Genomic DNA, 12,925 nt, shown 5'->3' on the forward strand with positions numbered 1-12,925 from the left:
AGGGCTCCAAACATGGATTTCACCCCAACAATGCTGCCCTTCTGAGCAGGACCTGGCTTGGGGGCACTGAGCCCAAAGTAACAGAATCAGAGAATACGCTGTGTTGGAAGGGACCCACAAGGATTATCAAGTCCAACTCCTGACCCAGCACAGGACCGTCCCCAAGAATCACACCATGCACCTGAGGGCATTGTCCAAGTGCTTCTTGAACTCTCTCAGGCTTAGTGCTGTGACCACTTCCCTGGGGAGCCTGTTCCAGTGCCCAACCACCCTCTGGCTGAAGAACCTTTTCCTAATATCCAACCTAAACCTCCCCTGACACAATTTCAGGCCATTTCCTTGAGTCCTGTCGCTGGTCACCACAGAGCGGAGATCAGTGTCTGCCCCTGCTATTTCCCTCACGAGGAAGTTGTAAACTGGGATGAAGTCTCCCCTCAGTCCCTTCTTCTCCAGGTTGAACAGCCCAAATCACCCCAAAGGAGACTCAGTGTCCCTTGGGCGGACGATGAAGCCGCCAGCTGAGCTGCGCCCCCGGTGTGCAGGCACTCGGTTGGCCTGATGCCCCGCGTGGGGGGTTTCCGTAGGCACCCCGCAGGCACTTATGGACGAGAGGGCAAAACCTTGGGAAGAGGCGAAGAACTGCAGGCAGGGACGGAGGGAAGCACCCTGAGAAGGAGACCAGCAGCCGGCAGCGCCCTGGGTGCAAACGCGCACCGGGGGCTGGCTGCGTGCCTGTGGCAGCACCGGGAGCAGGATCGGGATCGGGATCGGGATCGGGACCGGGACCGGGACCCGCGCCCCCGCGCGCACCTGTGCCACCGCCGCCGTGCGGCTTCGGGGAAAGCCGCGGCACCGCCTCCGCCCGGGGATCGGGCAGCGGAAACTTTCTCCGCGCTCCCTCGTAAACACGGCCCGGCGCCCTCCCCCAGACGCTATTTTGGAGCAGCGCGGTATCCTCCGGCCCCGCACCTCCTCCCTGCCCTGCCCTGCCCTGCCCGCAGGGATGGGCGCCCGCAGCCCTCCCTCACCTGTAGGGAGGGGTCGGAAAGCGGGGGGCGGCCAGGCCGGGGTGACCGAGCGGGGCGGGCAGACAGGGAAGGAGGGAGACAAGGAGAGGAACATCCCGCTCCCTCCTCCACGCCGCTGCCGGCGGGGGAGCGGGGGCCGCCGGTGTCCGCGCTGCGGGCGGGGCGGGGCGGGGCGGGACCGGGCCGCCGGGTTATTAATAGCCGTGTCCGGGCGAGCAGAGGGCAGAGCCGCGGGGACCATGCAGGGCAACGGGCAGCAGACGGGGAAGGGCCACGAGGACCACCTGGACGGGGTAGGGGCGGCTGATGGCGGGCTGCAGGCCGCGGCTGTGCCCATGCTGCCGGCCATGGAGGTGGCTGAGGAGCCGGAGAAGCCTCCAGGCGGCAAGGGCAAGGATCCCAACACCTACAAAGTGCTGTCCCTGGTAAGGGCAGGGGCGCCGCGGGGCGGGGGGGGCGGATCCGGGTGTCACCTCGGCAGCGCTGCGGCTGGCGCAGGTGTTTCGCCCGTCTCCAGGCTTCAGGAGACTGGCGAGGAGCCCATGGCAGGACCTTAAAAGCCTCCCGGCGGTGTTGGAAGAGGGAGATCGCCTTTGGCAGCACGGGCTCCTCGGGATGCACAGGGCAGTAGTGCTGCGGGACGGCTCCGCCTCGGGCAGGAGCGTGGCCCTTGCGTGTAGACAGCGACCTGCCTCAAAGAGGGATTCGTAACTCTTAGTCTGTTTCACTCTTGACAGTGCTCAGCGTTGAATCTTTCAAAATTTTGTTGTGTCAATGGTTGTCTCGTCTTCCGTCACGTGGTTTTAGCTGTTTGCTGTAGGGGGGATACCCGGCAAGACAAAACCAGGTCAAAATAGGAAAATATGGCTGGAAAAGCTAAAAAGAGTTCAAGAGCCAAAAGAACAGAGGAAGTGTAAAAACCTGCCTCTCTCTGAATTTGAGCTACCGTGGGTTGAAAGTTTGTCTCTAAGTACTGCTGGGAGGCACTTCTGGCCCTTGTTCAGAAGCCCCAGCAGCCAAAGCCATTGTTAGCAGGTAGCTCACTTTCCAGTTTTATCCACGCTAGTGTATTATAATTATCCTCCCCATAGAGATGTGAAAATAAGACCTTCCAAACTTCCTGGAGTAATCATTACAAGGCTAAAATCATTATCAAGGTGAAGGAATTGTGGTGTTATTGGAAGGAAGCTTTAGTGGAACTGCAGCAGACTTCACTTTGCATATGCATACCTATGTATGCATAAGTAGTCCTCTTTCAATGCACTGAAGCATAAGGGTCAAGGTGCCTTTCCAAATTTACTGATATCTTTGTAATCTGGTTACTGTTTCAAATGAATCATCCACTCATATCATAGCGACTACAGGTTGGTCATACTTTGACATAGCGGGTGGTAAATTGTTTATAAGGCTTTCACAATGTTATAAGAAAAATGTGAAAACTTATGCAAAGGTCCATGGTAGTTTCCATGCAGAAACTTTTTTTGGCATTTTTTCTGAGGAAATGCCCTTTAAATAAAGGTTGTGGTTTGCAGCTTGTTTCATTACTTCATTGTTTTCTGGGGAGCTTAAGGTTGTGCCATAAAAGCCACTGCAGTTGGATGGTGAAAACAGCTCAGCTCTTTTCAGGCTAAGATATTAGATACTGAATAGTGGGAAATAGTGATATCCTATTCAAAACCTAATGTTATTGCCCTGAGCTTTTAACCAAAATTATTAGAGATACATAGCCACTTGAAGACTGGAGTTAAGCACAAGTTAGTGTTTGCAGGTACTTACTTTTCTGAATTAAGTTCTTATTTTCCAAACCATAGCTATTCATTGAGAACTGGCAAAAGGTTTATCCTGTGTTGATTGAAGTGTCAGAGTGAAATATGTCATCTATACAGAAATAATTTAAAAACTGTAAGTATTTATGGCCATGCTCTGTTTTTTTTGGGTGACTGCAGACCCTGAGATAACATAGGATATTTAGTGAGAATTTGGAAAGCTTTCTAAATACTGCAGGTGATAGTGGATTGAGTAAAACAAGAATGTATTTGAGCTGAACATGCTAGAAAGTGGAAGACTGGAGTTGGAAACGCAAGTTTGTTCTTCCTCATAAGCCAATGTATTTATAAAGCACTGACAATATCCCAATGTAAGGAACAAGTGAGTAGACTTACCTGCTTGGTGTTTGGAGTTTTATAGGAATGTGAAACTATTGAATTGTCTAGATGTAGGTAAACCTCATCTGCCTGCATTTATCCTACTTGTAAGCACAGCTGCTTTATTTATTTATGTAGATTTTAAAAAGTAAGGACAGAAAAGTAAGTGCTTTCAAGTAAGCTTATGTGGAAATTTTTTAAAAACTCATGAATGCATTTCTGCTGATTAGGGAATACTTTGATCACTCACTTTTCTGGAAAGCACAGACTGGTCTGCATTCTCTTCTTCCTTCTCATGTGCCTGCCACTTGCAGATGTCTGTGCAGTTTGTGAACACAACCTCAACATTCCCAGCTTTTGTCCACGAGTCAATCTTACCTTATTACAGAGCAGCTGTTGCTGCTGCACAGGGAGGATCCCACAAATGGTGGGAGAGGCCCACAGGCATTTACTAACCCATATGCTTCCCTAAGGACCTAAAGCACACCTTTTCATTTACTGTCTTGCCAGTTTTCTGAGCTCTGACTTCTGTCCCTCAAAGCCCAGTGAACTGTCTCTCTCCGTCTGTAGTCTCTCCAGGCTGTTGTGTGAGTGAGCAGTATGCTGCTGCCCAAGAGCAGCATAACCTTTGCTTATGTTTGAGGTTTTCTATCCCCACTTGCCAGGAACTCTCAGGCATTGCATTTTGGCCTGATTCATTCATTCCATTAAAATAAAATTTTCCATGCCTGAAATGTTGAGAGAAATAAAAGTAATAACATAAGAGAATGTTTCTTTCCAACAGCTTCAGATGTTGTTTGTCAGAACTGGAAAACTCATTTGAACTGACACTTTTGTTAGAAAAATTCTTAAGGAGTTTTTGTAGCTTGAGAATTCCTAAGTAGAAAAAAATTACCAAAAAATTCCAGGTAAGGTCCAGACTGAGATGTTGAAAGTGTTTTAGTCTCCTCATAAGAGTAACTCAAGCATTTCAGAGTGCATAAAGATAATAAACTGTGAACTTTTGAAAAATTCTGTGGAGTACACTTAATACATTTATAGTCTATAAGTTGGAGGGTTTTTTTCTTTTTTTGTTAAGTCTGTCCAGTCCTTTTTTGTTTGGTTTTTTTTTGAAAGGCATGTCCCTAAAGCTAACGAACTGCCATCTTTGGGCAAGAGATTGAACTGAAAACCTCTTCAGGTCTCTTCTAGCCTTATCATATCATAGAATGGTTTGGGTCTGAAGGGATCCTTAAAGAACAGCTAGTTTCAACCCCTCTGTTGTGGTCAGGGTCACCTTTACTAGACCAGGTTGCTCAAAGCCCATCTAATCTGGCCTTGGACACTTGCACGGATGGGGCATCCACAGATTCTCTGGGCAGTCTGTCTTGCCACCCTCATGATAAAGTATTTCTTCTTAATATCTAATATAAACGTACATTCTTTCAGTTTGAAGCCATTTCCTCTTGTCTTATCACTACATGCTCCTGTAACAAGTCCCTCTCCAGCTTTCTTGTAGGTCACTTTAGGTACTGGAAGGCTGCTGTAAGGCCTTCCCAGAGCTTCCTCTTCTTCAGGTTGAGTAGCCCCAACTCTCTCCACCTGTCTTCACTGGGGAGGTGATCTAGCTCTCTGGTTATCTTTGTAGCCCTTCTCTGGACCTGCTTCAAGAAGTCTTAAGAATCCTTCTCATGTTGAGGGCCCCGGAGCTGGATGTAGTTCTCCAGGTGGGGTTTCACAAGGACAGAGCAGAGGGCTGGAATCTCTTCCCTTGACCTGATGATCACACTTGTGTTGATACAGCTCAGGATGCAGTTGGCCTTCTGGGGTGTGAGTGCACATTGATGGCCCATGTCCAGCTTTTCATCTACCAGCACCCCCAGGTCCTTCTCTGTGGGGCTGTTCTTAAGGAGTCCTCCCAGTCTGCACTCACCTCGGGGATTGCCCTTACCCGGGTGTAGAACCTTGCACTTGTTGAACTTCATGAGGTTCTGTCTCGGTTTGAGACAAATTATGAGGAAATGTTCTGAGATGAACGTGTCCTCTAATGGAAGGCAGGTTTTGGCAGCCCCTCCCCCACAAGTTTGGAGGGAATTTCTTGGAGGAAAGTGAAAAAAGACTGTTTATTTAACAAGCAGGGTGCGTGCAGGCAAAGAGAAAAAAAAAAAAGAATAATGTTAGATAATAAACCTTCTTGTTGTGGAGAAAGATGGTGGATTTTTTTTAGAGTCCTGCTTGGCTTCTCCTGAGGTGCTGTGGAGCTGGGGTGCCACAGCGTGGGGCTCCTGGTGATGTTCTGGTGTTTTGGACTGGAGCAAAGCTGAACAGTTCCAGAAGAAGAAGAAGCCACACTCCTGGGAAAAATTTCTTGCCTCATCTAACAGGCTGGCTAAAAGCAGGAAGGTGCTCCCTCGGCTCTGCTGTGGTGAAGATGCAGGGGAGTGTGTGTGAGTCCTTGAACATAAACCACGCTGAAGGATTTTCCTGGCTTCTCTCCCCCCCTCTTCTGGACCCAGCTTAAAGCTATGGGATCCATTTCTGGGCACTAAGCAGATGATAGGGGAATACAGTGTTGTTGTAAAATCACCCCAAGATAGGTTCTCATGGTCCCACTTCTCAAGCTTGTCCAGGTCCCTCTGGATGGCATCTCTTTCTTCTCTTATGTCAACAGCACTGACTCTGCTGTGTGTCATCTGCAGACCAGCTGGGGGTGCTAGGTCATACTGAGCTTCTCATCCACTAATCCACCCCCAAGTCTTTCTCCTCAGGGCTGCTCTCAAACCATTCTCTGCCCTGCCTGTGCTGGTGCTGGGATTGTCATGCAGGACCACACACTTGGCCTTTGGCCACCTCTCAAGCCTGTCCTTCTGGTTGACATCCCTTTTCTTCAGCCTGTTGACTGCACCACACAGCTTGGTGTTGTTGGCAGACTTGCTGAGGGTGCCTTGATCCTGCTGCCTATGTCACTGACAAAATGTCAAACAGCTCTGAGTAAGCCCACCCCTCACTGGTCTCCACTGGGACATTGAGCCCCTGAGCACAGCTCATGACTGTGACCATCCAGCCAAGTCCATGTCCACTGCATGGTCCCTCTGTCAAATCCATGTCTTTCCAGTGTAGAGACAAGGATGCCATGGGGAAAATGCTTTGCACAAGTCCATGTAGATGATTTCAGTTTCTCTTCCCTCCTCCACCACTGCTGTAATCCCATTTAAGAAGGCCACCAAATTTGTCAGACACAATTTGCCCTTACTGAAGCCATGTTCACTATCACCTATCACCTCCTTATTTTCCATGTGCCTTAGCATAGTTTTCAGGAACATCTGCTCAATGATTCTATAAATCTGGTTTCAGTTGTCCATTGGTTGCTATGTTAAGCTTTTATGAATCATAAACCCCCATTTATCATAATATAAATGAGACAATCTCTGTCTATGGGAGAGTTTCTGTTGCCAGTTAATATCTGCCATTGCTGCAGTCAGGAGAGAATCTAACTATAGAAAGAACATCTATTGGATGTCAAAATGTTCTATATGAGTCCTGAAAGTTTTTCACCACTTCATTCTAAAATAACCCATAGCTACTGACTTTCTGCTAAGGCAGGGAAAGATGGGTGCCCTACATCAGGATTTTGGAGACAGCTGTAAGCTTGTCCATTTTTTTTGTTTGGTTTCTTTTTTTTCTTCCACAGAGATGAAGGTGTGGAAACAACCTTTTCTTATGTCGTTGTCTGGAAGATTGTATTCCTATGGTTGTTTTCATGCTGATGGTTTTCCTCCTAAATATGTTTGAAGGTGCCCAAACATTGTATAGATTAGTACTTTAAAAAAAATTAATTATGCATATCTATATTCTTTTTTTTTCCATTAAAAATATGTATTTAATTACCCAAACCTTGTGATTTGGACTGTTGTTATTGAATTCAGCCAGCTTCAGTGTGGGTAGTTTTATGGGTATCAGTCAGTTCTTAAGCACTGGATTGAAGGATGCCCTTGTCTGAATTTGGGAGGCCTGGGTGCCATGTTCAGTCTTTAATCTTTTTTTGGCCCCCAGCAAACCATTCAATTTCAGCCTTTTTTGTATTATTTTGTTTTATGTACCTTGTAATTTTTTCTTTATTATTCAGTAGGGAAAAGTTATCCTTGCTGAAATTACTTGCTCCCATGACAGTGCTGGACTGAGCTTAGATGGGATTTCGGAGGTCCAAGAAACACCACACAGCTTAACAGTAATATTAAAGTGACTGATTGTTGGGTGATTTAATTTTTTTTGGCATTAAACAGCCTTTGGTAAAATATGAAGTGAAGAATGATGGTGGCAGGATTGCCATATTTTTAATAGACTTTGAAGCGCTTTCAGTTTAGAAATATTAGAAGAGTTCTTGGCCAATCTCCAGTATGTTAATAATTTGTAGGAAAATCTATTCCAGTGTTGGGAAACAACAATGTTTTACAGCTGTCTTCTGCCAATGTTACAGCTCTTCAGCTTTCATAATGACTTGGTTTTAAGTCTGAACACATGGTGTTTGACAAAACATTTTTTTTATTGTTCTTGCTCTTGATATTGCTTAAATGCATTAATTAGAATAAAATTGTAACTATACATACAAAAATTAATGACATTGTTATCCAATTTAAGCCATCAAAAGAAAGTTTGGGGTTTGATGAATTTAAAAATCATTATAACGTAATGTTTCTCTTCAGTCAACTCATTTTTCAGAGAAGACTTTGCAAATAATTCTTGTTATACACAGGGAGCTGTAAACCCAAAATTTCTTTATTGTACTTTAAGTGGGGATCTTCATGCTGGATATTGAAGACAAACATCATAATCTTGCTCTTATACAATAAAAAAATTAGATATTTTAACTCTGAAGAGTTTCCAGGGTTAATTTGTATTCTTGCTTTATTTACACTTCATAGAGCTAGCTGGCATATCCTATCTTAAAAGTCAGAAGCTGAAATGAAGTAAAAAATATTGTCCAAAGAAGCATTTGCAAGAATTGAGTCTTTCCATTTAGTTGGGGATTTTTAAGTATAGAAAAAAAAACCAACCCAAATCAAAACAACAGCAAACACAGACAAACAAAACCCAACACCAGCTGAACAACAATGAAACCTAAACAACAACAGAAAAAAAACAGCTCCCCAAATTCCCCTTTTACAAAAATCTTCACGAAGGAAGAGTAGAGACCATCTTTGTTAAAAACTGTACTCAGAACTCCGTTTAAATTTTGTTGCCCAACTAGGTTGGATTTGGGTACACAGTCAAAGGGGTGATTGTGAATTGGCTAAGCACGTTTCAGCTTGCTTTCACTGGGTAGTTTAGATATGGCTTTTAGCATCAATAAAACAGCATGGAGTTTAGGCTACCAAATACTCTCTTCTGTAGCTGAATTGGAGGATTTAAGCTATCCAGGAGGTTTCAGTCACCCCTTGGAGTGCAGTGTGTGTGTATGCTTTTGGCTGCCTGGACTCCATCTGGAGTGCAAAGCCTGGATCAGGCTCAAGCATACCCAGCTCTGTGACTTGTGCATCTGTCAGTGCTGCTGGCTGGTTGCTTGCCTGAAAACAGCCATGTTGGCCTAGGAGTGGGAGTGCAGAATGTCTGCTGATAGATTAGGCTACACTGTGCTTGGATCAGCCCTTTGGTCCATTCAGGCAAAATGAGTGACTGGGGTCGTGACTGGTGTTGTGTGCTCAGATCAGCCCTTTGGTCCATTCAGGCAAAATGAGTGACTAGGGTCATGATTGGTGTTGTGTGCTCTGACTTAGTGCTCCAGAGTTCTGACTTGATCCATGCCTTATGGTTTCCATTACATTTCTTTAATTTTGCAGTAATATTTGCAGTAAATCTTTGTCTACCTGTCAGGCACCAGGTGAAGGTAGGTCATGCTGAAAGAGAAGGTAAAACTGTATCCAGTCGTGGCAACAAGGCAGGCACAGTCAGTGGCCTCATTGGAAAGGGGCAGTCTCACTGTGTGTGAGCAAGGTGAGCACAGTGGATTAGGGGACACTGACCAGGTTCAGCCAACAGTATAATTTGCCAGGTGAGTATATAATGGTAAGAGAGGTCCAAGGTAAGGGAAGGCAGGCCTGTGAGTTAGGGTCAACAGAATCACTGTCCTGGGTGGACTCGACTGCAGTGTGGCTGTACCACATTCCAGACAGGGCACAGAGGCAAGGCTGGCTAAAACAAGGGGAGAGTGACTCTTCAGAGGCTTTCTCTAGCTTTTTATTGAAAAGTTGTCTTCAAGCCTGGTTGAGATATCCCAAATAGTGCTATTAGTAACTGAACCAATACCGGAGAACTGGCCCCAAGCACAGGCAGCTAAACTCCTGGGAGGAGGGAGGGTGCTGTTGTTCTGAACACCTTCATATAGTTCTGCAAGACTCTTGGATACTAAAATAATAAATAGCACATTAACAGTTTAAGCTGATAGGCCTTCTGTAGTAATAATTTTATCTTGAATTCAGAACAACTTAGCACTGTGCTAAAACTTAGATTTCAGGCAAGGCTAAAGATACAAAAACTATGCAAGGCTTCCTTCCAACTCCTGCTCTTCAAAAATTTTCCTGTGCATTCTTTTACTGTTATCACTGGAATTACACAGAGTGAATTGTTCTGATTTGACTTGCAGTGGAAGCTATGTTATTGTTGCTTCTGGCTGAAAGGAGGAGCAGGGTAAATAAAGGCTTTGAATACATGAAAGGTATGAAGAGTTTCTCACCTTGAAGCTGATAGTAGAAATGAATATATTGGCAAGTATCACCATGACCATATGCTACGCTAGAATTTGTCAGTGTGCTGCATCATGACAGTGTCCCATTTGAATGAAACAGTAGTGGATGTGATTTTAAGAAAAGGTATTTTATAATGCTCCATATTGGAATGATATTTTTACATTGTTTTGATATATGTCCTGACTTCTTTTTAAAAAAACACTTTCTGCACTGAAAGGCAAAAAGTACTTTTCTGCACAGGTGTTGCACAAGTCACCTGTATAAAAAGTTTCCTTTAAGTGTGTTTATAAGGCAGCAGTGGATTTTATTGTAAATGGGATGTGGTGGAGGACAAAGAAAAGTAGTATAAGTGAGGACTTTCTGCAAATGAAATATTGTTTAATTGTTTGACACTGAATAAGTTAGCTAAGGAGAAAAGGGAAGTAATAAGAAAAGATGAAGTATTTGCATTTCTGAAGAAACTGAGTGAGCATAGGCTTGTCCCAATTCTGCTGTGTAATGGCATATAGGCAAATCAACCTATATATATGCTTTCTAATTTGGTAGTATGTGGGTACAAGTTTGTGTTAAATGTCGGTTGTTTTTGTTGCTAGAATAACAAAAGGTATAGTGTTGTTATAGCTGTTTCAACAAAATCAGTATTCCACCCTGGCCATGTATATTTCATTTTGCTGTTTAACTTTGGTAAGTGAGCCAGTTCTTGAATCTTCTGGCTCAAATATGTTTCCATGTTGTGAGGCATCAAAATTTGATAGTCTGCCTTTTGTTTTTTGAGGGACTATAATCAAATGATGCAGAGGTAAATAATTACCTCTTTATCAGTCCTGGTCTTTGTTTTGGGAAAATGGCCAAAGGATTCAGGGCTGAAGATGTGTCTATGATAGATATCAGTGTACTTAGTAAAGACCTATAATGAATAACTGAAACAGTTGGACTTGATCTTAAATGTCTTTTCCAACCTAAATGATTCTACGAAACCTTATTTGTCCTATCTTCTTCTCATACTGCTTGTGGTTCTGCAATTTTTTGACAATCCTTATAATCTTAGTGTTTTACAGGATTTCTTCACTTATTCTTTAAGGTTAATTTGTCTTCCTGTGGAAGCTAATATTGCTGTTATGATGGCAAGTAATAGTATCTGCCATAAGAAAAATGGATGTGAATATAGGTTTACTTGGCATATTTGGTGGTATAATCAGTGCCCTGTAGAAGCAGCCCCCTCTCTACACTGTTCTTGTCACAACTCTCATGACAGTAATCTAAATTGGAATAAAGCTTTAGCTTTAGTCTTGAAAAGGGACTTTTGGAGTAAGAAGGGCATGAAGATGGCCCAAGGCCATATTTTCAGATTCAGTTTTGCTTTTATTTATGAGTCAAGTGCAACTTGTTTGGAAAACAATTTTTAGTTGGCATAATTACTGACAGTTTCTTTCCTTTCTATGCAGTTGTACATTCATATGCACTTGCCATTAAAGCAGTGGTCTTTGTTCTGTGTTCTTAGTCTGCTGTGTTGAATAAAAGAATTGTATTTGAAAGTACAGTATTTACTTTTTTTCTCATAATATGAATTTTCAGTCCTGTTTATCCTTAGGTCTTTACAAAAATCTACTTGCTAATTAAATAGCAGAGTCAGCTGCCATCTGCTTTCTGGGAATTTAACTAGAAGTTTTATTTCCCCTTCATTTTGGCTAGCATGTTGTCACACTTTAATGTCTCTCTAAATTCTCCCATGGTGTAAAGTGCAGTGAAAAACTTAACAGCTGGGGTGAAGCTTTGATAACAACAGCTCAAGTGCTAATGACTTCCAGGAAGGTATGTACCTATATAGTTGGGCAAGCAACAAACAAGAAAAAATATTTTAGATTCCAGCTGACTAGCTGACAGATGCTAACTCTTCTGACTTTAGGTATCTTTTTGTTAAAAACCAGATGTTTGAATAATTTTGGAAGGTATTTAGAGAGCTATAGTATGATGATATCTTCTGCTGATAAATCTCTGCTGAGTGAAGAGTTTTCACTCTTTGGTGAGCTCTGTGAAGGCTTTTAATAATACCTGACAGTGGCTCAATCTACCTTTAAAACATTCTTGTCCTTTGAATGGCCTTAGGTTACAACAGTACATAACAGTCTTGAGAACATTCAATAGATAGAACGAGAGCAGAGCATCTGTGTGCTGCTTTGAGAAGAAAAACAATAATGCCTATGCATTTTTATAGTAAATCTTTTCAGCTCTGAAAAGTTTTGGGTGTTATCTCCAGCACTTTCATCTGCTGACTTCAGAATTATTTAGTCACCTCCAGTGTTTTACAACAGCCAGGACCTGAGAGCCTCAGCAAGTCTCCTCCTGCTGGCCTCTGAGTGGAATGTAGATCAACAGAAGCAAGTCTTTGAAGACTGTAAAAATATTTACAAATATGGAAAGAAGAGATGACTGGTGCAAGAAGGAAGTGGTGCACTTGATCAGTGCTGATTTACTTTCTTTTTTTATTTTTTTTTTAGGTGATTTACTGAAGTGTTACTTAAGTAGCTGTGCTGGTGTGAGTGAAGTATCTACTGCCTTTCAGTTTATTAAACTTGAAGTAGCCCCTGCTTTTGAATGAAAGTGAGCTGTTGGCAAGGGGATTATGATGGTTTTAAAATAATTTTTACAAGCATGCGCCTGGCAAGTGTAGATAAGTGTGTGGTTTTTTTTTTTCTTTATACAGTATGCTGTCTGCATTTTAAACAGTGCCCTTTTAGAGACAGAAGGTGACACTGTTCTTGCTTGAAATTGATTATTTATTATTGTGTTCTTTATACTTTTGCAGGTGAAATTCTTTCTCAAAGATATTTCAGTGTTAAAGTCCAGGTCATTAGTCATCTATTCTAGGTGCACAAAACAGCAAAAACATCGCATGCCTTTCACAGATCCCAGTGGTTTTGGAAAATTCCATGGGTTTTCTTAATACTGGCATTACAGACCCAGTCTAGACATTGTCCCTTCATGGATAAATGTGACACAACTGTGAGAACCAATCGTGGAGATTAGAATG

The 12,925-nt window shown here is 43.4% G+C and overlaps 1 protein-coding gene across 2 annotated transcripts in view; it reads left to right on the top strand.

Moving 5' to 3' along the window:
• Nucleotides 1-1,234: 1,234 nt before the first annotated feature.
• Nucleotides 1,235-12,925, top strand: part of ENPP1 (ectonucleotide pyrophosphatase/phosphodiesterase 1) — a 52,810-nt gene continuing 41,119 nt past the window's right edge. For both annotated transcript variants that reach the window (XM_048297643.1, XM_048297644.1), the window contains exon 1: nt 1,235-1,453. In XM_048297643.1, coding sequence (XP_048153600.1) covers nt 1,268-1,453 — 186 coding nt within the window. In that variant the 5' untranslated portion in view covers nt 1,235-1,267. The remainder of the gene's footprint in view (nt 1,454-12,925) is intronic.

The sequence above is a fragment of the Corvus hawaiiensis genome, chromosome 3, assembly GCF_020740725.1.
Source record: "Corvus hawaiiensis isolate bCorHaw1 chromosome 3, bCorHaw1.pri.cur, whole genome shotgun sequence".
Taxonomy (NCBI): Eukaryota; Metazoa; Chordata; class Aves; order Passeriformes; family Corvidae; genus Corvus; species Corvus hawaiiensis.